Source organism: Cottoperca gobio, chromosome 15 (assembly GCF_900634415.1).
Source record: "Cottoperca gobio chromosome 15, fCotGob3.1, whole genome shotgun sequence".
Lineage (NCBI taxonomy): Eukaryota > Metazoa > Chordata > Actinopteri > Perciformes > Bovichtidae > Cottoperca > Cottoperca gobio.
The window spans coordinates 3,213,544-3,236,774 of NC_041369.1; the positions used below are offsets into that span (position 1 = coordinate 3,213,544).

The window sequence follows — 23,231 nt, forward strand, 5'->3', positions numbered from 1 at the left end:
TAAATATCCCTCTTTACCTCTGAGTGCGAAGCAGAAAGCCCTGCGTGTGCTGTGACTCAGAGGTCACACTCCACTATCAGTATCAGAGATAAAAGTCCAGCTCGTAGAACACTAAAAACATTTGTACCCAACCTGAAAAGGACCAATGTGTTTTCTCCTCCCCACAGCTCGGCGCTTAACATTCAAAAATCCATGACCTGGCTCACTTCAATATTATAGAACACAAAGTGTGTACAAAATGGGCTATTAATGAACTTCACTGCGGTTGTCTCCAGGCAGAAAAGCAATTCTCTGAAAGTAACATCAGTATTGTGTTTTGCACTCATTTTGTTTTCATGACTCATGGATCAAAGTAATATTGTTGTGAGGTTGTCTCTGAGTAACAGATTACACATTTATCTTTCCTCAGATATAAAAAGAAAGACATACCTACGCTAAAGCTGTCATTTGGGAAGATATTCATCTCTCAATATATTAATGATGAATAAATAGGTCATGTCATTTTTACATTCAAAGCTTCTATTGAGGTTTTTGAATGAAGCTTTGAATGTCTCGTCATATTGTGCGACATCATCGCACCAAAACATTCTTTTTTTTCTCAAACAAAATCCTCAAAGTGATTCTGTGATTAAACTAGTTAGTCAGGTTATGTAAATGTATTATTTGGTGCCGTTAGGTTAATACAGGTGCGTGCGGAGTTTTTGGAAATTCAACAAATAGTATATTACTGATAATATTAGTGTAGCCTAATATTTATCTGACCAGAAATACAGCAATGAATAGACGTGAAAAAACACATCAACCCTAACATAGCCCGAAAAGCTACATTCAAACCCCCCGATACAGATCCCCGACAGGGCCCGGTTGTGAAATGAACATATCCCCCGACCACCATCCTCATGTATGTTTAATTTGGATAAATCACATTGGTTGCATTATGGGAAATGTAGGGTCAAGGGCTTTTGGAGTTTAACTCACACTGAGGACTGAAGGTCAGGACGTCTCAGCCTCTGCTGCTTTGTTTTATTCTGTTCTCCCCCAACTTTATGAGAGTTTAATACTAAAATCAGTGGAATTCACTTATTCTTTGTTACCTCCATTATCCATAAAGCTCAAGTTATTTTATCATGCTGAACTGAAGCACTCAGAATGACACCTGTCTCATCAGTTTTTAGAACTGTGGCAGCCGTGTGTGTGTGTGTGTGTGTGTGTGCGTGTGTGTGTGTGTGTGTGTGTGTGTGTACCTACCTCGTACAGACAGGCCTGGTGGAAGGGCTGGCCACAGCGAGGGTCATTGCACACCTGATCAGGGATCGCAGCTTCAAGACGATAGGAGTAACAAATCCCACACTCAACGCTGAAGCTCTATATACACACACACACACACACACACACAATAAATATTCAGCATGCTTTCTCACACACTCTCTGTCTACAGATGCTTAAGATATGGGCAGGTCCTCTGTAACCACTTAGTGTTAAACAAGCGTCTAGTTAAAGCTCCAGTGCTAACATCACCCTGTGACACCCGAGCTCTCCCTCTCTCTGCACTCACACACTCACTTTTCTCTCTCTGCTCTCGTTTGCATTCTGGCATAATGAGAAGCTCCTGTTTTTCTGGAGCTATCCATTAAGAGAGGATGGCAGGTAAAAAATAAATAAAAATAAATCAACATCTGGTCAACTCAACTTTTTTTGCACTCCTCTGAATGTTAATGAAGCTGAGGCATTAATCACCGCGGCGACAGCGGATAAACACAACGGCCTTTTAACCCATCCACAGAGAGGGGAGGGGAAAGAACGAGCGTTAAAAAAAGAGATAAATGGTTTTTGTGTGATTAAAGCGATTTGATAGTGCAGAGAATTCTGCCATCTTTGTTATTCTAATGATCTTTTCTGTAAACAACCCAATTAAAGGAGAATTTGTGCCCACCTCATGGAACAACAAAACACAGAGAAAGAAAAATATGGAAATGAACAGAAAAATAGGCAATATCGTATGTCCGCCCCCTTATAACTTGAAGCTCAAACACAGACACACACACACACACCAACACACAGCTTCTTGAAGGTAATCGTGATGGGAATGGACATGTTTGAAATGGAAAGGGGGCAACTGTGTCACATACAGATTTTTCGTGGGTGGCAGGTGACGGGAATTCGATCTCCAAAACATCCCGGAGGTTGTGCAAGACGCTGGAGTCCGGGTTCCTGCCAGCAGACCACAGACAGCTCCTTCACACACTAATTAACCACATGCAAATGAGCCTGCAAAGACACTGGGGGATGATTAGGAGACTTTCACCATTGGTATAAAAAATCAAAAAAGAGGGGAAAAAGCACAAGCATTTCTGCTGCTTCGTGCGGTGGAGGGAGACTTTCCTCAGACATGTCAAGCAGGGAGGCGAATGTTCATACCCGAGGTGAAATTTTAAATATGTGCTTTACTTTAAACTGGCATAATTGTGTGGGTTGTGTGTTATAATCATAGTAGTGGAACATTAGTATGTCCCAATACCTGTGATAATACCTTCATTGTTGATACCAAATTAGATACAAAACAGTAAAAAAAACGAAATAATATATCTCATGTACTTTAACATACATTTGTGTATTAAAGTGTGCATACTGCTTTTTGTTAGTAGCGTAAGTTAAACAGGTCATAATTCCCTCTTTAATATCTTTTTTATATTGCTGTGAAAACTGTTTCTTGCCAAAAACTACATTTTACAAGATTACTTTTGAACACATCATGTTACAATTCACCTCCGCCCAATAATCTTTTTTGCTGAATAGAGCTTGAACACATCATAATGTAACTCAATAGAATTTCGCTCTCTTGGCTTTAGCGGTTAGCTCCGTTATTTAGCCAAGCACGACTGTCCACCGGCTGCTAACAGCTAAAGTTAACTAGCTCTACTCTTTGCCATTTTAGCACGGATTTGTTGTTTACAGTGTAGCATTATCAGGATGCAATAGGGTGCATGTATATCAATGTATAAAAACATTGAGTTTTTAATTACAGCTCGACAACATTTAGACGTTTTTATTTTTTTTTAATTATTAATTAGAAATAATATGATCATTATGTCACATAAGCTCTTGTGAAAGTCAATAAATGATTATATTGTATCATCTCACATCCAAAACCCAAGTATAAGCTTGGTAATGCAGAGATCCTTACCACAAGTGCATGTTGGCGTTCAGCTTGTTCCTCAGCGGAGTCACCGCTGCAACACAGGAGACATTTATTTGGTGTTGGATGTAAACTGCACTGCTAATAAAAGCTGCTGCTGATACACTTTTATTGTATATAAGCCCTCAGAAAATTAGACCGTCTTGAAGAAAACATAGTCTGCATACTCAAACGCTCTCTGCCCTTTTCACCACAGACGGCGGCGTCACCACTGTCAGATATGAAGCATCATTGCTTCCTCTGTTCCACAGGGGAGCTTTGTCTCCGTGCAGCACTCATCACTTTCACTATTTGTTATTCCTACATGCAAAAAGCAATATTTCTGCGCGACCCCTCGTATTTGAGGGTCACCGCCTGCCTCCCGTCTTGGTGGCTGAAGTGTGTATGTGTTTAATATCTTTTGAGTTGCATTGCTAGGCAACAGGCTAGGAGTTGCATGACCTTGGGCTTACAGAAACAATGACCGACAATTGACGGGGAGTTAAATAGAAAGCTGAAGCCGAAGCTTGCAGGCTGACTCTGGCGTGGTGAGAAAGAAAACTTGCCATTCCGACACGACGACAGACAATAGGCAACACAAGCAGCCTGGTTGAAGTTGAGACGAGGAGACTGAAGAAGCAGTGCTTTTCCTTTTTCACTCACACCTCACGGCTTCTCACTGAGCTCATCTGAATAACGGTGGGCTCAGGCTGAATTTGTACTTTATTGCCTGGGTTGATCCTCGGCTGGCAGATTATTGTGTGGAAACGGGCGTCTGATCGCAGTGATGCGGGCTTATGGAGAGGCTCAGGACACAGTCGTTCCCATTAGGGATTTAGCAAATAATCAATCCAATGTCTATGATTTTGATTTAATTGTTCAACTAATCTAAGAAAACATACCAAATAAATGTTCTCGCTTCTCAAATGGGAGGATTTGCTGCTTCCTGCTTTTCTCTTTGACCAATGTAATGGAACATTTTTGGGGGATTTAGTTGGATTTAACAAGGAGTTTGAAGATGTCACTCTGTGCTCTTGGAAATATTGTGGCTTATTTCTCAGTATTTTCTGACATTTTATAGACTGCACGACTCATCGTAGAACTATAGTACTATAATAGTCTTAATTAACATCCCACAGTGTTAACACTGTTCTCTGACCTTTAGATTGAAAATAACAACTAAAATGCAACATGAATTAGTTTAGAACGACACAAGTTTAGGTAACATTTTCTTTTGTTGGGCTTCTGGAAAGCACAAATACCAACTTCTTTCTGATGTGTCATGTGCTAGGTTAATATAAATAAATAACAACGATGCATTTGATCACCCAAGTGTGTCACCTGCAATTCCTAGAAGGACCTCGAGGAAACCATTTATTCACAGAACCTCATGGAGGATTTCCCATGCTCTAACAGTGTGTCACCTCTGGGTGTGTAATAGTGCAGATACATTTCTTATGCTTCTGCACTGCTTGAAAACACACTTTCATGTGTTGCCATGTCTCTGAGGTTTGACTACCCACCATGCTCGGCTCCCAGCAGGCAGCACTCTGGCAGCATCTTAGGGTGTCTGGGATCCACCTCCACTTTGATGGATGTGTTGTTTCCTGCACACACAGACAGGGATGTATAATTTACTTTTAGTATCATATGGAGTGATTAGCAACTCTGTATGTGTCATTTCAGTAAATGTGATTCAACAGGGGGTCTGCGACCTCCAGGGGGTCCGCGGAGGTACTGCAATTTTATCTACAAAATTGTTTGGAGATAAAGAAATTTAAAAACAAATTAAAGTTTTCTTTTTTTTTATTACAAATTGTTTGCTTTGCCATTTCACATTCCCTTCTCCGCTGTACTTCGCGAAGGGCGGCGACACACACCTACAGTCAGAGACAGAGTGGAGGCACAGACCTCCTCAAGCCTCTGGTGTACAATATATACAGTAGGGGGTCCCTGCACCACGCTACACCAGTTTGGGGGTCCTTGGCCTGAAAAACGTTGAAGACTCCTCCAGTATGTGAACATATCTCGGACTGTGCTGAGATCTTTCTTCATACAGTACCGATGGCGATCCGCCTCATGGTGTCGGACCGGCTCGGTTTTTCCGGCTCCAGAATCCAGGTCTGACTGTCCATCTCGTCCAGGACGTCCCAGAACTCTGTCAGGGACTCCAAAAGCAGCAGGAACTGGCTGTGGAGCTGGTCCAGAGTACTCTTAACAAAAAAAAAAAAAGATCAGACCAAGCACAGAGCTCTTACAATACTAGAGTCCAGAGGAGAAGCTTCAGTTAAAAACATTGTTTTCTTTATTTAACAGAACTGCAAATGTCATAATTGGAAGCAGAGGGGAACAGTTAGCCTGGATCAGTCCAACGTCAGAAAGAAAGTGGCCTACCAACGCATGTAGAGTTCACGTTTTTTATTTTTTTGATCAATCTGCTCATCTAAAGAAAAGAAGGTTGGTAGGCTAAATGCTAACATTAGCATACTAATATGTTCACAGTGACGATGATTACAAGCTGATGCTACAGGCATCCTTTATTCTAATTTCACCATCTAGCTTTAACATATTAGCACACATTCACTGATCGGAACTGAACACAAAGTCCAGCTGAGGCTTCTGGGAGTGTCTGTAGTTTGGCAGGTAGGAAACTTTGGAGAGTCAGTGGGAGTCATCCTCTGTAACGCATTAATGACTCTAACTCAGCCCCCACTCGTCTCTGCCATCCACACATGCTGCTAGCAAACTGCCTCCGGTTCCAGCTTCTCAAACGTGAGTGTTTCTGCTTTTCCTTGATTGTGTGACCGTAAACTGAACGCCTTTGGGTTTTTGACTTTTTGGACAAAACAAGTAACTTGAATATGTCTACAGTATTTGCGCTCTGGGAAACCATAATATACTTTGTTCACGGTTTCCGATATTTCATGGACCAAACTATTAATCAATTAACTGCAAGAAAAAACAGCAGATTAATGATAATAAAAATAATCATTTCCTGCAGCACTGAGGTTAAATCAAGCCAACTAAAAAGGTACAGAATGCCTTTCAGCATGAACACAGCAAGTTGTGATGAAATGAAGAATTAGTTTAGAATTGTAATTATCAAAATACCACATGCTGTACATTTTTGTGTTCACACACACACACACACACACACACACACACACACACACACACACACACACACACACACACACACACACACACACACACACACACACACACACACACACACACACACACACACACACACACGAGAGAGAGAGAGAGAGAGAGAGAAAGGGAGGCTGATAGAGGTGTCAGAGACCAATACAGATGGAATGACGGGGAAAAAATTAGGGGGAAAAATGAACCAAAAATTATGGGTCATTGTGCCAGCACAGTGCACACAATTAAGCATCGTCCAGGTGCTGAGAGCCTCAGCAATTACAGCCCAATTAATGCCAGTGGCATGATTACGGTTACAGCTCAGGATAACTACGCTCGGCCCAGTTCAGAAAGAGAAAAAAAGGAAGAAGAGCTGGTAATTTAATTCCTGCTGTAAGAGAAGAACAGAGTGAGAGCGGAGAGCTGTGAGGAAGTGTGAACGACACTGAACCCTGAGCTGAGATTTGCTCCTTGGCCACCTCAATCAGTCCTCTTTATCAATTCATGCCATCTCTGACTCACCTCAATTTAGCTCTTAAAAAGCAGGCAGGCTGAAAGAATTCCCTCCTATTTACATTAAACTTTAGAAAGGAATTAAGAATTATTAATGTATTATTGTAAAGCAAAAAAAGAAAAAAATACCGCTCTCACCCTTTACGTGTTTTTAAATCACAAGATAACACTCACAATGAAACACACTTTGCACCATTGAACTGCAGAAGTCTGTTCCTGTTAGTTGACGAACAGATCACAGCTCAGAGAACAAATTGAGCTGCTGAAATTCACATGCTCAGGATTTGACATGGCCTGTAGTAGTATCTGAAGAGGTCTACATGAGTTTACTATGTGTGATGACATCAGAAAAACCCACAGTGAGGTCAGTCCGTGAACACAATCTTTTTAGTTCTCTCTTTTCTTCTTCGGTTTTAAAAGGAGTTGGAAGACATCAGCATAATGCCAGAGTGTGTGTGTGTGTGTGTGTGCGTGTGTGTGCGTGTGTGTCCGATTCCGATTTCTTCTTGCCCAGGTCAGAACGAGGGTGCTGCAATTTGTTGATACGTTCACTTCTGCTGTGAAACTGGAGGTTTCAAACTTTAAGTATCAGCCGTGACTTTTAAGAACAGTAATTGATTAAAAACAAATGATGTATATATAAATATAAATATGTAAAATAAATGTATATAAATATAATATATATAAAAATATATTCAAACACACATACAAGCAGGACTTTGAGTCAAGCTACGATATACATTCAACTGTGGCTCTGGTGTCCACACTCACCTTTTTATTTAACACTGAAACCTTTTTTGGTTGTTAAAAATCACCTTTGTATAGTCTGCTAGCCCAAAGGACACAAACTACACACAAACACAAACTACACACACACACGCACACACACACACACAGGTTTATTTCTCTTCCCATTCTAGTTCCACACAAATGCACAGAGTGGCATGTCTTGGCCCTGCAACAGAGCAGGCAATAATTACTCATTCAAATGAACATGTCAGGGCTGCCGACAGACAGGCCCTTCCCCCAGCCACCCATCAGACAAAAACACACTTGGCACAGATGCAAGCACACACACACACGCACACACACACACAGACACACACAGACACACACATACATACACACACTTCATGTTGCAGTGTGTGAGAGATCCATCAACAGCCCAGCAGGCAGACAGGCTCCATACGGTAGCGCTGTTCTAAGCTGGTCCTCACTGTACGCCTGCCATGTATCAGCTCAACGACGCACACACACACAATAAATATATATATATTTATAACACTAGGAAGAGCGGTCCAGTAAAATGCTCTGATACATAGCAGTACTTTTCTGATGGACAAAGCGACTGCTGTGACTGTGAAAAAAATAAGACATCTGTGCGTGTTCCTGCATATGTGTGTGTGTGTGTGTGTGTGTGTGTGTGTGTGTGTGTGTGTGTGTGTGTGTGTGTGTGTGTGTGTGTGTGTGTGTAAGTGATACAGACTCAGAGGCAGTGACAGAGATGAAAAGCAGAGCCGGAGTGAAAGAAGCAAGACGGCAAACAACAATAACAAGAAAGCAAAGAGACACAAAGAGCCCACAGCTGGTTTTACATCAAAACACTTTTATGCCAATTATAGTGGACTCAATTTGAGGGGCTGAAAGAAAATATCTTAATACAGCAGGTGGAGAAGTGTTTTGTCAAATCATGCAACAGGATGAGTCAAGTGTATTTGTGCAGCCCTTAATCACAGCGTGAGCCTCTAATCATCACATTAGATGGAAAACATCAACCTCTGAGGTTTAGCAAAAGGAAATCTCAAAAGTATCAAAAAGATTGGACAAATAAGTAACGTGACAGACTTGGTATAATGTAACAATAAACAGTGACCTCTGACTATTCAGCTGCCAAAAGTCACATGAGAGCAGAGAGGAGTTGACAAAAGTGTCGCTTCACTTAAAGCAATAAAACTTTAGCAGCAGCAAGTGCACAGTGGGATCTTTATTTTCAGGCTGCGCTACTCTCTTATGACGCCGGTGCTTTTTGAGGCTTTAAGGTAGAGGTACAGATCTTTATGGCGTCGCTTTAGTGCCAACCTCAAAAATGTCACGACATGTGTAATCTCTATAAACAGATATCTGCATACCAATGCAGAATCTGTCTATCGGAAGCGCTCTGGCTCCATGTCCCTCAGACCGACAGCCGATGTGTTAGGAGGTCGCTACATGTGGGGCGACACAGCCACACGGAGAGAGTTCTGCGATTGGTCTAGCAGAGCCATTTTTGTTGCAAACCTTCTGCCTTATTTATTCATTCATATTTAGTCAATTAAGAACCGCACTTCAGACACAGAAGCTACGCCCCCCCCCTGCCATGGTGTGTGTATATTTTGATGCAGAGGTCAGAGTGATTGAACCTGCTTACAGGATTGTTGCATTATAACTTGACTGAATTCAAAAGTTGTTATAAGCTCCACATATAACTTGTACAAGACGTTCAGCAGGTTTTGCAATATTAAAAACAGTAAACAGTAGCTTGGACCTGACATACTTGCTGACCATTTTGTCAAACTTTAAATAGAGTCCTGTATGAGCTCAAAGTACTTTCTTCTTTCCATTTAGCATTTAAAATGTTAAACACAAATATATTTTTAGAGATGGAGAAATATGTACATACCTGTGGTGTCCAGGTAATGGCCAGAGGAAGTGGCAGGTCAGCTGAGCACTCAGGAGCCTCCGCAGGGTGCTGTGGGTGTAGGTGATAAGACAGTTATATAGCTGCTTCTGTAATAAGCAGTTTTAGTTTTATACCTGACCTTTATCTGCGACCTGCTAATTTGTTCCTGCTAATTACTTGAATAACGTCTTTTATTTAAGAGTTTACAGTAAACCCTGGCATTAGTGCTGTTTGTCTTTAATGTGTTGCAAAAACCTCCTTAATGAGAAGCTTTGGTCAGTGAGACTGAGCCAGATTCCCTCTCTCTGTTCACCTTCAACATGAAGCTACTTCCCGTCCTTTTCCCTGTGCTCTTCCTCTCTCACTCCCCTGCCATCCGAGCCTCTATGTGTCCATGCCAGTGCTGCCTCCTCCCTAGCTGTGCCTGGTGAGGGATGACCTGGCGCTGGATCTGGTGGAAGCAGCTGGAACGCACTCCAAGCTATTTTTACCCGGTGCCAGAGGGGTGAGGTGGGCCAGGTGGGCAGGTGGACACAGAGTGGGGTCCCACCACCCTCCCTTGTTCCCGGTGGATGTCATCTGGGCTTAGCTAAGCACCACCTCACCACGCCCAGAATGCATCGCACCACTGTGAGATACTTACACTCCTGCCAGCTATTAGAAGCTCAATTCTGACGGAGATTTTAGGAAGAGTTTGAGACACAGCAAAATTAACTTTTACCTATGCAATAGTAAAATATACTTTTTTTTTTTTATGCCAAATTGGGGAAACATGATCATGCCGGATGTGATCTTGTGTCATAAGTCGGACGACTGACGCTACAATTCTAAAGTGACAGTGTCATTATAATTAAAAAGATTGTATTGTATCAGCACTGTGTGTCAACATGTTCTGGTCATGAATCTGTAATAATCAAGTGTATACAGGCTTAGATCATTATGATGGAAGTATGTGATGACCATCACCATGCTCTATTATGTCTCATAAGTTGTTGCAGCATTTGTTACACATATTTGGAGCTAAATTTAACCATTTTTGACCACTACAGAATTGATACAAATTGACAAAAATCCCTCCAAAATACCACATTAAGACACCAAGACCTTGAGGAACACCATGAAAAACTAGCTGTTATTTGGTCTCAAGAACCTTTGACATTTGGAGATTTCTGCAAGAGTTGCATTTGGATAGCGAGCACTTGTGTTCTGGAAACTGCTCAGAAGCCTCCTTATTGTTAATGTACCTGGGACAGCCACACATCCTCTGAACGCTGACGGTCTCTAGTTTGTGGCTGTAAGGTTTCATGAGGCTGTGATTATCCTAGAGCTCACAAAAGCTCAATATATGCAGCGAGGTTTAAAAAAATAAAAAAAACACTCTCACTACAATGAAATGGCTACAATAGGGTTCAACATCATCACGCACGACTACAACTCGGCTCATTGGATCCACAAGAGTCTCAGCTTTCCAGTAATACCCAAATTTATGCAATTCCACAGTGGTTTAGGGACCTCAGTGTGCAGAAATATTCAAATACACCATTTTTAGAATAGGCGAAAACACATTTATACTCATGCAAAACATGGCATTGTGTTTGCCCCAAATGGAATGTGATTAACATGTCTGTGAAGAAGAGACACGTGGGTAACCATAGAGCGCTTTCTCTTTCAGATGCCTTGAGGTGAGAGGTCAAGGGACCCCTGTGAATATAGCCACGCTAGTTTTGTTCCTAGCTTAACTTCTGCTTAACTTCTGCTTAACTTCTGCTTAACTTCTGCTTAACTTCTGCTTAACTTCTGCTTAACTTCTGCTTAACTTCTGCTTAACTTCTGCTTAACTTCTGCTTAACTTCGGAGCATTATTGAGCCCACTGCCCAACAAGCTAGCATAACATAGTTGGTGTCCATTGATTGCTAGGTTTTTGCAGTTTCATATGATATCGCTAACTTTAAGATCTGAGCCCGCTAGAGCCTTGTAAAGACCGTGTTATGGTTAACACGAGGCAATAATGTCTGACTGCACTGAGAGTTCATTAATATTCTATCACTAGAGTAGCGGTTCTTACAATGGGGCCCTAGTGGGGATCCTGGAGCCTATTAGAGGAAGTTACCAGAAAAACAAGGAGCAATTTTAAGTCACATTAATTGAATTCATACAAAAATGATCAGATTTTGCAGAAGTCTATTCTCGTACACTCCGACTACTACGGAGTCTAGTTTAGATGCAATCTAGTGATGTTCAATTCAATACTGAAATCAAACAAAACCATTATGTGTTCCAGGGACAAAGTATCATCAAACACACTTTGTCACCTCTTATCTGATCATTTGGAGACCTGTGACATGCAAGCATATCTAACACTCTGCGTTACACTGCTATTTCCCCAGCCGACATGTACTCGTACCTCCAGTGGGTAAAGGCTTTGTGTGCTTCTGTCAAGAGAAGCGAGCAGAACCAGCAGCTATGCAGATGAGTGTGGGTGTGTTGGTTTTCTCTGTACATAGTGGAAGGTTTTCCATCATGCTGAGGTCTATGTGGAGATGTTTTATCTGTGCTACATCTCAGTCACAGCGGGTTATCATGTCTCTCCACACCCTCTCCAGTTTGACCTAGATTTAGGGGCGCAGATGTAAATCACTGATTTGCTATCAGCAAATTGAACATCTCATATGCGTTTTGGTAAAGTCGGCCTGTTTGGATTTAGATTGGCTGTAGGTCAACAGTGTTCCATTTGATCAGGAATAATTTCCAGTGTGAAAATGATCCAGTCCTTACAGTAAACTGTGTTTGTGTGTGTGCCGGAGAGTGTGTGTGTGGGTGTGTGTGCATGTCGTACCTTTGACTTGAGTTTAACAGTGAGAGTGTGCTGCCTTCCAGAGGAGTCCTCCGCCTTCAGCCTCAACGTTCGGAACTCTGCGTCTATGAAGAGCAGCCTGAAGATAAAACACAATAAATCAACATACATTCAGCGAGAAGGGTAAACAACGCTGTAAAGTGACAGCAGCCATCATCCATCATTAATCACAGCTGCAGAGGGCAATATTGAGACATCAACTCTGCCTTTAGATTCATCACTTTGAGTACCAACACAGTGACATTACATCAGGCTGCAGCTCCACGCTCACGCTCCAAAACAGGCAAGGCATAGCTACGGGCTTCTCTTCTATAAATCCTAATTTGCATTCTCCTCCAGCAAGTGTCTTTTAATGCTCTAATGGAGGAATATAACAAAACCAATCATGCTGGTGCTGGGGGCATTATTTTCATCCTAAGTCACCACACAACAGCATGGATTTTATGCTTACCAATAACAGTGTAAGCAAACATACTGACTGTATGTGTATGTACTGTTGGTGGAGCAGCAGTAATCTGAGGGCTCTTCAGCCAGCACTTCACCTGACTGATACAGAACAACTGGAGTGAGTCAATCTTTCACGATGCTATACAATTAGCCTGCAGTTTCACACTAATTCACAGAGATGCATGCAAATAATAACTGTAAATGAACAGAGGGATATTTGATCAAATGAATTACATTTACATAACAATTCAAAACTAACACAAAACCCTAAAGAATTAGAATTATTCCTCCCACAGCTCCCGACTACTGAATAGGTTAGTGGTTACCCTTCCTTCTAAAGAGCTGCTTTCTCTAAAATAGAACGGAATAATGGCGAAAAGGTTAGGCAAGAGAAAAATGGATTCAGAATGCAGGGTATTTAACCGATTATTTTTTTGTTCAATGCAAAGAAAAGGCTGTTTGTCTCATCTGTCAAGAGGCGGTGGCGGAATTCAAAGAATACAATCTGCGCCGACACTATGAATCCCGTCACAAAGACAAGTATGATAACGTGCAAGGCCAAATGCGAGCAGACAAACTCTCAAAGCTAAAAAGTGGACTGTTAGCTCAGCTTGGTTATGTGTGGCTTTCTGGAAAACAATAAATGTTTACGTTTAGGCACCCCTGCGATCGTCACACTTTTTCTGTTACAAACTGACCCCGGCCCCCATCAGAGAAGGGAAAAGTTATGTGGCCCTCACAGGAAAAAGTTTGGGGACCCCTGGCCTAAATGATGTTGAAGAAACTTTCACAGTGACAAGAGTATGATTTCACAGGAACATGTGGGATTTGTAGGCATGAACCCGCAAAAGATTGTTGGCAAATATTTAGACCAAATTCACAGGTATTGACATGTATCTCAATATGTATTAGATTAGGAAGCACAGCGAATAATGCAAGGTGTAGATGCCAACAGAATTCATTGCATTACTAATTGAGTTGGTTCTTGCACATGTACATTTGTTTTGTATATACACATAAACAACTGTGCAAGAAATGCAACATAGAGAAAAAAAACTATCAATTAAACTTAAAATATGTCACTGACAGACTCCAGCATGAGTATTTAGTTGGTCTTCTGTGAGCCTCACAGCATCCTACATTGCTTCCTGAGACACACTTTTTGTTAACCATCAGCTCCGTCCACACGTTTATATATCGAAATCCAAGAACACAGAAAAATCTTTTTTTGTTGTGTTGATATGTTCAGAGTTGATACGTAAACACTTTGACAGGACACATGAAAACTGACCCCCAGCCAACATCACTGCCTGTATTTAAGTAAGAAAAGTGTAACTTTGGCAGTTAGAGGGCAGATTCAAGCTCTCGTATAAGGTCTCAGTGACTTTAAGGTGGGTTCACATGTTGAAGCTCGAGTCAACCTGTAAATCAAACCCTTTCCTTCCTGAGCTAATTATAACCTATTGAGGCTGAGGACAAAACACTGGTCTGGCCCGAGCGTGCACCAACACTGCTGGCAGATTTATTGCTGCTCCGGCACACTATCAAAGAGTCAGTTCCTCCCCCTCTCAAGTCCTTCTCTAGTCTACTGAAGACAAAGACTGATCTGAGACAAAGGATTTGGACAGTCCTTCTGCAGATTTACAGTACATTACGATGGACGCTCTGTGCCGAGGCTGACATGGCTGTATATCTGCAGGGGATTTATGGAGTGTGTTAGAGTAGTGTGATGTGAGCAGTGTGCTCAGGAATGACACACACACACACTTAGGGAAGTGATGGAATGAGGTTTTTAAATGTGTCCCCTTTCTTTAAAGCGCCTGCTCGCTCGCACACTTGCAATTAAACGCCGGCGAAGGGCGACGGTGCTGAAGAGTCATATGCACACTGACATCTACACATACAAACACACAATATCATGATCACCCCAATTCGTCTCCGTGTCCTTTTCTTGCATGCTGACCTGATACATCTCTGCTCCCACGCTTACTCAATTTCACCCCCCCCGCCCCCCTGTCTCCCTATCTCTACAATCCATCTGCATATTAAGATCTCCCAAACACATTGCCCTACCTGCTCTTTGACACACACACACACACACACACACACACACACACACACACACATTACTTTATATCCTCCAGTACACATTTACAAAGAGTACAGGCCCATAAAATACCCATTACTGCTAACAGCAATAAATACACAGATCTGTCAAGCATGACCGGTTAATAGACCTATGCAAGTGGAGGAAGTGACAAGCATCCATATGAACAAATCCATAAATGAGAAGTTGAATCGTTGAAATAAAGTGCTGGTGGTTTGTGGAACAAGTTTCTCTTTAATCCCTTTTTCAGTCATGACATCTGAATAAATCACTGCCTGCTCCTTTGTATTTTTGCAGTTGCCAGTCTGTTAGGTCTAATAGTCAAATCCAGTACAAGGTTTTTGGAGGTTTTAAAGAGCCAGATATTAGACGTTATAACATATTTTAAAGCAATCTGGATTCAAATGAATATTGTACCACCCGCTGCTCTACCTGCAGGGTGCGAGTAGTATTTACTGCTATTACTATGAAAGGTTACATGAATATGACCGTGCAGTCTGACATTGACTTTCCATGGGGAGGTGGATTCAATTTTCCCTAACAAATCACCAGAGACCAATATATCCACCGGAAGTCATGTAGTCAGTGCTTTTGCCCAGGTTTCAAGAGTGGAGCGCAGCGAAGTAAAAACAAACGACGTCGGGCAATATTGAGAAGATTTGCCGACCATCTTTACAACAGCTCGACAACGACATCAGCCCCGCCCACTGCTGCTGATTGGCTACTCGTCAGTCCCCCCCCCCCCCGTGGCGCTCATTGGATCGATTGCTTTCAAGCGAGAAAAGCTCTGTTTCATGTTGTAATTCCAGACGAAGCAGTGACCTCAGTGGAGTAGGCGGATCTGGACCGCGACGAGTGATGATCAGCAATGGTATAGAATTTGAAGCCACCAAAATGTATTCCACATTGCTCTTAACTAAGAAAAAAGGAACTTTCCAACCCGGTTTTAATACTGTAGATTAGACAATGACATGATGACAAGTAAACAAGTAAAACCTAACAAGTAGAAGTACGGTATCTCCGGTGGACTTTGAATAGTTAAGGAAAATAAAGCAAATAGGACATTATGGTCAATTTCCCAGTACATATTGAAGTTGTAAGCAATGGAAGAGCAGAATTAAAAAACATCTGTGTTAAGAGGACAATTAAGACCAAAATCGAGTCGACCAACTTTGACAAACAGTAAACAAGTCTCATCGGTGCATCACTAACACACACATTTCCATCTCGTCTACTCTGAGGTAGCACACACAAAATAGCAGGGACGAGCTGCCGCTTCTCCTTGGCCATGATGGAAGCAGCGTGACAGTCAGACGTCCTGCTGGGAAGACTGATGAGAGCATCCCATTTGCAACTCCACAGCCAAGTAAGCGGCTTCCAGACAGTGCACACCGCGCACATTTTTGCTTGCGTGTGTGTGTGCATGTCTCTTCTTCTTTTTTTTGTCGACAAAGTGATTAATGAACGGTGAGATCAACACACATGTACTGTAGTGCTCGTGTGTTGCATGAGAAGTTCACATGCAAAATGATGACATACACAAGGTATGATAGAGGACGACGTGATTCACATGCGCACGGACGTATGTGCAACCAAGTGCACAAACACAACAAAAAAACACACTAATCTTATAAAGCGCAGCTGACACCTTTGTGTTAATTAGCCTGGTTTGCAGTCTAACTGTGCTAACCAGGACATTCTCATTACTTACTGGACATAACTGTATACATCCCAATACCATTTGTGATTGCATTCACATCCCATGATTACAGGAGTCATTTATTAGATGGCCTAATAACGTAACAAAATAAATATGAAAAGATCCATGATAGCGTCTAATCCCTCAGCCCTGTGCCTGGTTGGCCCAACAGAGCCCTACTGCCAGAGAGCAGCTATAGCTGGCCTCGGAGAAGCAGCAACACGTGGTGACAGAGTGGTGACTGTTAAGAAGAGACTTACTACGTACACCGAGAGACTGTGAAAACGGAGTGCCAGCTGTGCCCGTAATGAGCCCGCAAGCTTTCGGGGCCACGTTTTGGGGGCCACCGAGTGATGGCGGCTGACCTACTTGACCTCATTTTCCATTAATTAACACATGGTATGCCATCTCCAGCCAATTAAAATGACCACACTCTCAAATGCAGAAATGGAGACACAGAGAGAGAGAGAGAGAGAGAGAGAGAGAGAGAGAGAGAGAGGAGGGAGAGAGAAAGACTCACTTACCTGGCCCAATCAGCAGACAGAATTACAGCTGAAAACCCCTGGTGGCTATTAGCACGGCCCATACCAATTAAGACGCTAAGCGAATCTCGAGTGCTTTGGAGATTGAGGCCCACTGTGTATAATGCCTCCTAACCGTAACACGACACTGAAAATGATGTTGGTCCCATTTCCAGCATAAAGCATACCTTCACCCCCCTTCTCCTATTCAAACCTGAGAGTCTTCAATTAGAGCCATTTGCATTTTGCTAATATCATAATTGTAGCCGTGGTCATTAATAGGAAAGTGGAAAATGAGTGTAGTAGTCAAGGCTTAATCCGAGCTCGGGGAGAATAGATATCTTCTCACTAACCACCCCCCCTCCTCCTCTCCTGACGAGTGCAGACGACGGTATTAGCTGGGCCTGTCACCGCACGCGGGCTGAGAGTTATTAAATGTGACCTGGATTTAACTATAACTCAATAACTAAAAATAAGGAAGTCATTAAGAGCCATGTGTTAATGTGGAGCCGTGTTTTTGCAGGCTCTCCAATCAGTGTAGACTGCTGGGTGGAAAAAACAAGGACTGCTCCATATAGCTGTTTAAAGCACCAGAGGATTCCAGACATATGTACCTCGGTATGTTAATCTTACCTCTGGGGAAAGCACACGAGAAGTTAAAAAACAATCTATATCAATAGCTTACAGTTTCAATAATAACTTTCCTGGCCTAAGCTTGTGAGTTGCTCACAATTGCCCACATTTGGCCCACAAACTGAGGTGTACGTAGCTTCTACAGAGAAAAGGAAAAGTGGAAAAGAGTTGATATCTAGATCATCGTGAAAGAGTATATACTATTTACATTTCGTGAACATTCATTGTGTAACATTGCAGTTTATAACACTGTTCATAGTACATTGCATCTTTAAGGGTCCCCTTGACAACCAGGAAATGCACTTTGTGAAATGTGGTGGACGATTAAAGAGAACGATTGTGAAATCGATATTAAAATAATAATTTGGCCAATAATAATGTGTTATGAAGTTATTTTGTTTGTGTTGTTATATTTTCTCCCTTCTGTGCCAGGAAAACAAAGACATCTTAATTATAAAATAACTGAACTGTTTTAATATCTAATCTTTGAATGAGCACAAATTCAAATCATACAAATCTATCAAACAGCCTTTAATATATCCTTCTTTCACATGAAAAACATTATTTGTTTTGCTTACATAAAGCTTCCAAAGCCTTTTTAGTCTGCCATATAACTACCTATATTAACTGCTTAAGATACTGTGAGCAGCTCAGCCTGTTCCTTCCATCATCCAAGATGTGAGAGGCAGAGCTGCTGTCACGTGGAGCACATAGTGCTGAACAAAGAAGCACATTATTTCTCCAATACACAAGTGGAAAGAAACATGTCGCTGATCTTTCTCCCACATTAGATTTTATTTGTATTTGTAGGTTAGATCTATGAAGAACTTTGTGTTCTTGCAAACAAATTGCCCCGCCACACAGTACCGTATGGCGGCGTATACTGAATATCGGCAATACGCTGGTGTACGTTGTTGAACGGCGTGAACATTTTTTGAGCATGTTCAAAAACATTTCACGGCCTCAGTGTTCAACAACGTACACCAGGGTGTTGCCGATATTCAGTATACGGCGGGATACGTTTGTGCCATACAGCGAAGGAATACGTTATGAATCTGTTGGGAATTTGTCAAATACGTTGGCCATTCGCTCTGATACGTTTTGTATAAGTGCGTGATACGTATACGTTGTATATGCTCATGTTCATATACGCCAGCATACGTTTCTGCCATATGGAACTGTGTGACAGGGTCTTTAGGCTCTATAAACAATTAAATTATTAACACATTGGTTGTATAAAATAGATATACAAATCTAATCCACTGCATCAACATCAGAGAAGGAAGCTTGGTGATTGGGTTAAGACCTTGAGACGATCGCAGCCTACAGCATCCAGTGAGACAGACCTGCTGGACACCAGAGGGGGAGCCAACAGGGGGGCTAAGGTAACCCAGCCGGCCGATGTCCGGTCGCAGGAAAATAGGACTCAGGCTAACCCAGCAACAGGACTGATGGCTCCATCGTTGCCTCCCCAGATCAAGCTGTTGCACTTGACGGGCGGACCACTGGACAGAACTCAGGACTCCGGTGGGACGAGAGGAGGCGGACTGTGTTTACGTCAATGATGTTTGGTGCTCAAACGTCAAAGTTGATGGACAATGTTTCCCTGTTGTCAAATGTTTTAATGTTTAAGATCTCCGCTATTATATCTGCCCACAGCACTCACCATCATTGTGTATGATTATATTCCTCCTATTTTTCTAAAATGTGCACTTCTACTACTACCACGTTTTTCTGTTCTGTTCTCAGGTTTTTCATTGGTAGCATTATGGACTAAGCTGCAACCCTGTGTTGCACAATGAATCCTTGAATCATGTATGAATCACACTTTACATTATTTATCAACATAACCATGTGGATCATTTAGTTCCCTGCAGACAAACAACTGAAGATTTGCAATAGTAACGGTAGTGCAGTTTGTCACAATCTGAACATGTAGCGAGTTACTGGTGTTTACTGCTTAATAGAGTCAAATTTAACTTTCAGAAAGTCCTATTGTTATTGTGATGGCAGACACCCAGCATCAGGTGTTGGGAGCCTGAATGGCATGCACAAGTGTACAAACACACAAATGGACAAGCCACATGAGTCATGAAGCCATATAACACTGCAGCCTGCAGATGACAGCACAGTCTCAGCTGGATTAAACTGATGCCGACTCAACTCTAACTCTCAAAGTGTAAGAATCAGGGAGGTGTAACTAGCTCTGGTTAGACTCGGCATGGTAACAATCCCACATCACATCCAGAGTAGCCACTGAGCATGAACATTACATTTATCACGGTTTCCCAATTAGTTAGACGCCACGTTCCTAAACTGTGACTTCAGAGCAGTCTGTAAGAGTAGTGCGCAGACAGAGCTGAGTGACAGCTGGTGCTGGAGGAACACTTTGTCAGATATGTGCATTCAAATAAACAGCTAGTCAAATTAGCAAAAATGCCAAACAAATGTAAAGATTTGTAGATTACTGATGAGTGAAGCACTTTGCTCGCTGCTTATACCTTGCTGAGCGCCATGTTGTTCGGATGAGTTGCGATGTGGTGGCTGTTAAGGGATACCCTGAGCTTTATGATTTTACCGTTGTTACCATGCTCCAAACAGACAACCGTACTATTAACTATTAGGTAGTTCACAGTTTGTGTTAAGCTAACGTAAAATTCTTTCAACATTTTTTTTTTTTTATATAAATACAAAGCAACCTGTAAAACACACTGTCTGATCAGGGCCATACAAGCTCGTTTCAGAGACCGTGTTAGAGCGCCTAGTAGTCACTTACTTGCCCCACCCAAGGGTCTCCATCTCAGAGATGAGCTGCGAGTAATACTGTGGAGGCGGGATGGAGCGGCACTCACGGCGGCTCTTCAGACCCACTTCCTGCAACGACAGAGAGAATGCTTCTTATTTTTAGCACAGATTACTATGCACATCATATCACAACTTCACTGCTCTGCACCATTATCTTTCTACTAAAAGAAAATAGCATAAATACAGCAATCAGGGCCATTACGTCTTATACCTTTGTTTGGTGGCAAGCACATAGATTAATGAAAAGTGTAACAACCTAACAAAATAAACATGTACACGTGTGCCTCAAGATCAAGGCTATTGATAGTGCCTGAAGGTTTCCATTTACTTCCCATTCATAAAGCAACAATGTCAAAGTGACCGAGCCAAGCACTGTGTCATTCTCCTCCTTACCAAGACAGTCTTCAGCTCCAGAATGAAACTGACAAGATCAGCCGACTGCTGCAGCCTCTGTGAGGAGTCAAACAAGACAGAAGAGACATCCTTGAATGGGAGGATAATGAAGTGACAGTGTCTACTTTTTTTTTTTCCTCTAGCCAGCCATTCAAATCAAACAGTGTTTGTGATTAATGGGGGCTGCCACCAGCTTTAATAATTAATGATAGCTTAAAGGCTGTGAAAATAATGAACTTTGCAGCCCGGGGTGAAATATCAATCTCATCCAAATAACCCTGAGGGGCAGCATAACAAATAGGGACATTTTCCAGGCGATGTTAATTAAACAGTGAAAAATATTTTTTCTCTGCTTCTGAGTGAGGAAAGCCTGATGGGTGACAGGGAGTACAAGAGGGACGGCAGGCACGATGCAGACAGCACAAGGAGCAAAAAGGACATGACAAAAAATATAAAAACACAGAACAATCAACCGGCTCTCAATAACATCTAGCAGACACAACACAATGATGCAATTTACAGCAAAATACAACTGCGATGTATTTATTTGGGGATATATGTAGAGTTTACCTGCTTCACTATGTGCTCATACCCGTGCAACAGGTGTTTTAACTGCCAACAGCAGTGCAGCCTACAAGAACAAAGTGATGACAAGTTAGCACATCAATACACCTGGGCTTGGTATGTTGCAAAGAGAAGGTGAGATGATCATGTATACCTGGCCCGTTTAACTTGGCCATCTGGTGGTAGTAGTATTCTCAATCTGAAGTCCCGTTCCTGTGAGAATCATAGCATGACAGTAGATTACATGACAGGCACAACACAATACTATAAGTGAATTGACAAGCGTCGAGTGCAAACGTTAGCCAGCTGCATTAATTAATAAGCTCCGAAGCTGGCTGATAGAAGTAACACGTGGCCTGCCCCCCCTGACAAATGTAACAATATAACGTTTCTATGCTTACTCCAAAAAGCTACACAACTATTCAATTCAGCATTAAAATAAAATGTCATACTTATTCTATTTAAATGTTGCTTTTACCGTTACTACGCATACTACAAACATGACATAACGGTGTGTAGTAACGTTTGTGAGTGTTACAAATGAACAACAAAAGTTGACAAAAAAGTTATATTCTACACAGCACGTGCATGTGTCGCGAGCGAGGAATCATTACATTGACACATTTGTCAATGGCGTGTGTAGTTGTAGAATCGTTGCTCGAACTATGAAGAACAGTCCACTGACACATTAACTTACCTGGACTGTAATGAATCCGTCGTAGATAGTTTTTTCCTTGTTGAGAGGTAAAAGCAGTGGGTTGTCTTTTACCAATGAACTCTCCATCGCACTAATCAAACGTTAAGCCAGCTGTCAAACCAGGAGCAGTTTCCTTAGCTAACGTTAGCAAGCCTGGCCGTATTAACTCGCAACGCTTTTATTTCTAAATAAATCGGCCACCTGAACCAAACATTTGAACGAGGAAAAGGTTATCGAGGCCGTTAAATCGCAAGAAGTCACTTTGTTTTAGCCTCGACAGCCAGGACACAGTCTAAGTTGGCTGAAACACCCTCCCGCCATGAAAAACAAAACAAGTGACGTCACGCGGCTGCATTCAGTGACTTGTAAAAATATCGGAATTCAGATTTAGAGACTTGTCTGTAGGACGTGTAAATACTTGTATTGTGGATTGTTTAACTGTTAGTTGCAGTGATTACAAGGCCTATTTTGTCATTATTTGTAATTACCAAAAGCACTAATGTTGCTTTAGCTGTAACAAAACTTTTTAGAGCTTATGACATCCCCTTAGATCTGAATTAAGCTCCCTCTACTCTTCTACCATGAACTAAGTTTACATCTTTCATTGTCCCCTGGTCAGGTTATTACAGCATGGGTTAATGCACACACACGTTGTGACTGTGACTGAAAGCTGACTGGAAGATGAATAACCACAGCACAGTCAAATTATTCTACTAAAATATGCCATATAATGTCATTAGGTAAAAGCAGAGTGAGCTTTCTTGTGGCCTAAAGCTATGAAATTGCAATAGAATTTATAGGATTAAAAACCTTTTTCCTCATAACAAAGGGGTATAGATTTATGCAAATTCCAAACACTCATGTTGAGGTGTTTTAGGTGTTATTTTCAGTTTATAAATGTCTCTCATTAAATTTCTTTCTCACTTATGTCTCACTTTCACTTTCCTTCTTGGAATAGTGTTGCAATAAAGTAGTCATATTTAAGATTTTCTAAAGCCAAGTGACTGAATCCAAGG

General features: G+C 41.8%; 1 protein-coding gene across 1 annotated transcript in view; it reads right to left on the minus strand.

Moving 5' to 3' along the window:
* Positions 1–22,564, minus strand: part of fancl (FA complementation group L) — a 24,095-nt gene extending 1,531 nt beyond the window's left edge. The window contains exons 1-12 of the mRNA XM_029449514.1: positions 22,216–22,564; positions 21,673–21,731; positions 21,525–21,585; positions 20,955–21,011; positions 20,533–20,630; positions 12,332–12,428; positions 9,495–9,563; positions 5,238–5,388; positions 4,699–4,782; positions 3,185–3,230; positions 2,130–2,211; positions 1,249–1,365 (exon numbers count right to left, since the gene is read on the minus strand). Of these exons, the coding sequence (XP_029305374.1) occupies positions 1,249–1,365; positions 2,130–2,211; positions 3,185–3,230; positions 4,699–4,782; positions 5,238–5,388; positions 9,495–9,563; positions 12,332–12,428; positions 20,533–20,630; positions 20,955–21,011; positions 21,525–21,585; positions 21,673–21,731; positions 22,216–22,302 (1,008 nt within the window). The 5' untranslated portion in view covers positions 22,303–22,564. The remainder of the gene's footprint in view (positions 1–1,248; positions 1,366–2,129; positions 2,212–3,184; positions 3,231–4,698; positions 4,783–5,237; positions 5,389–9,494; positions 9,564–12,331; positions 12,429–20,532; positions 20,631–20,954; positions 21,012–21,524; positions 21,586–21,672; positions 21,732–22,215) is intronic.
* Positions 22,565–23,231: the final 667 nt, after the last annotated feature.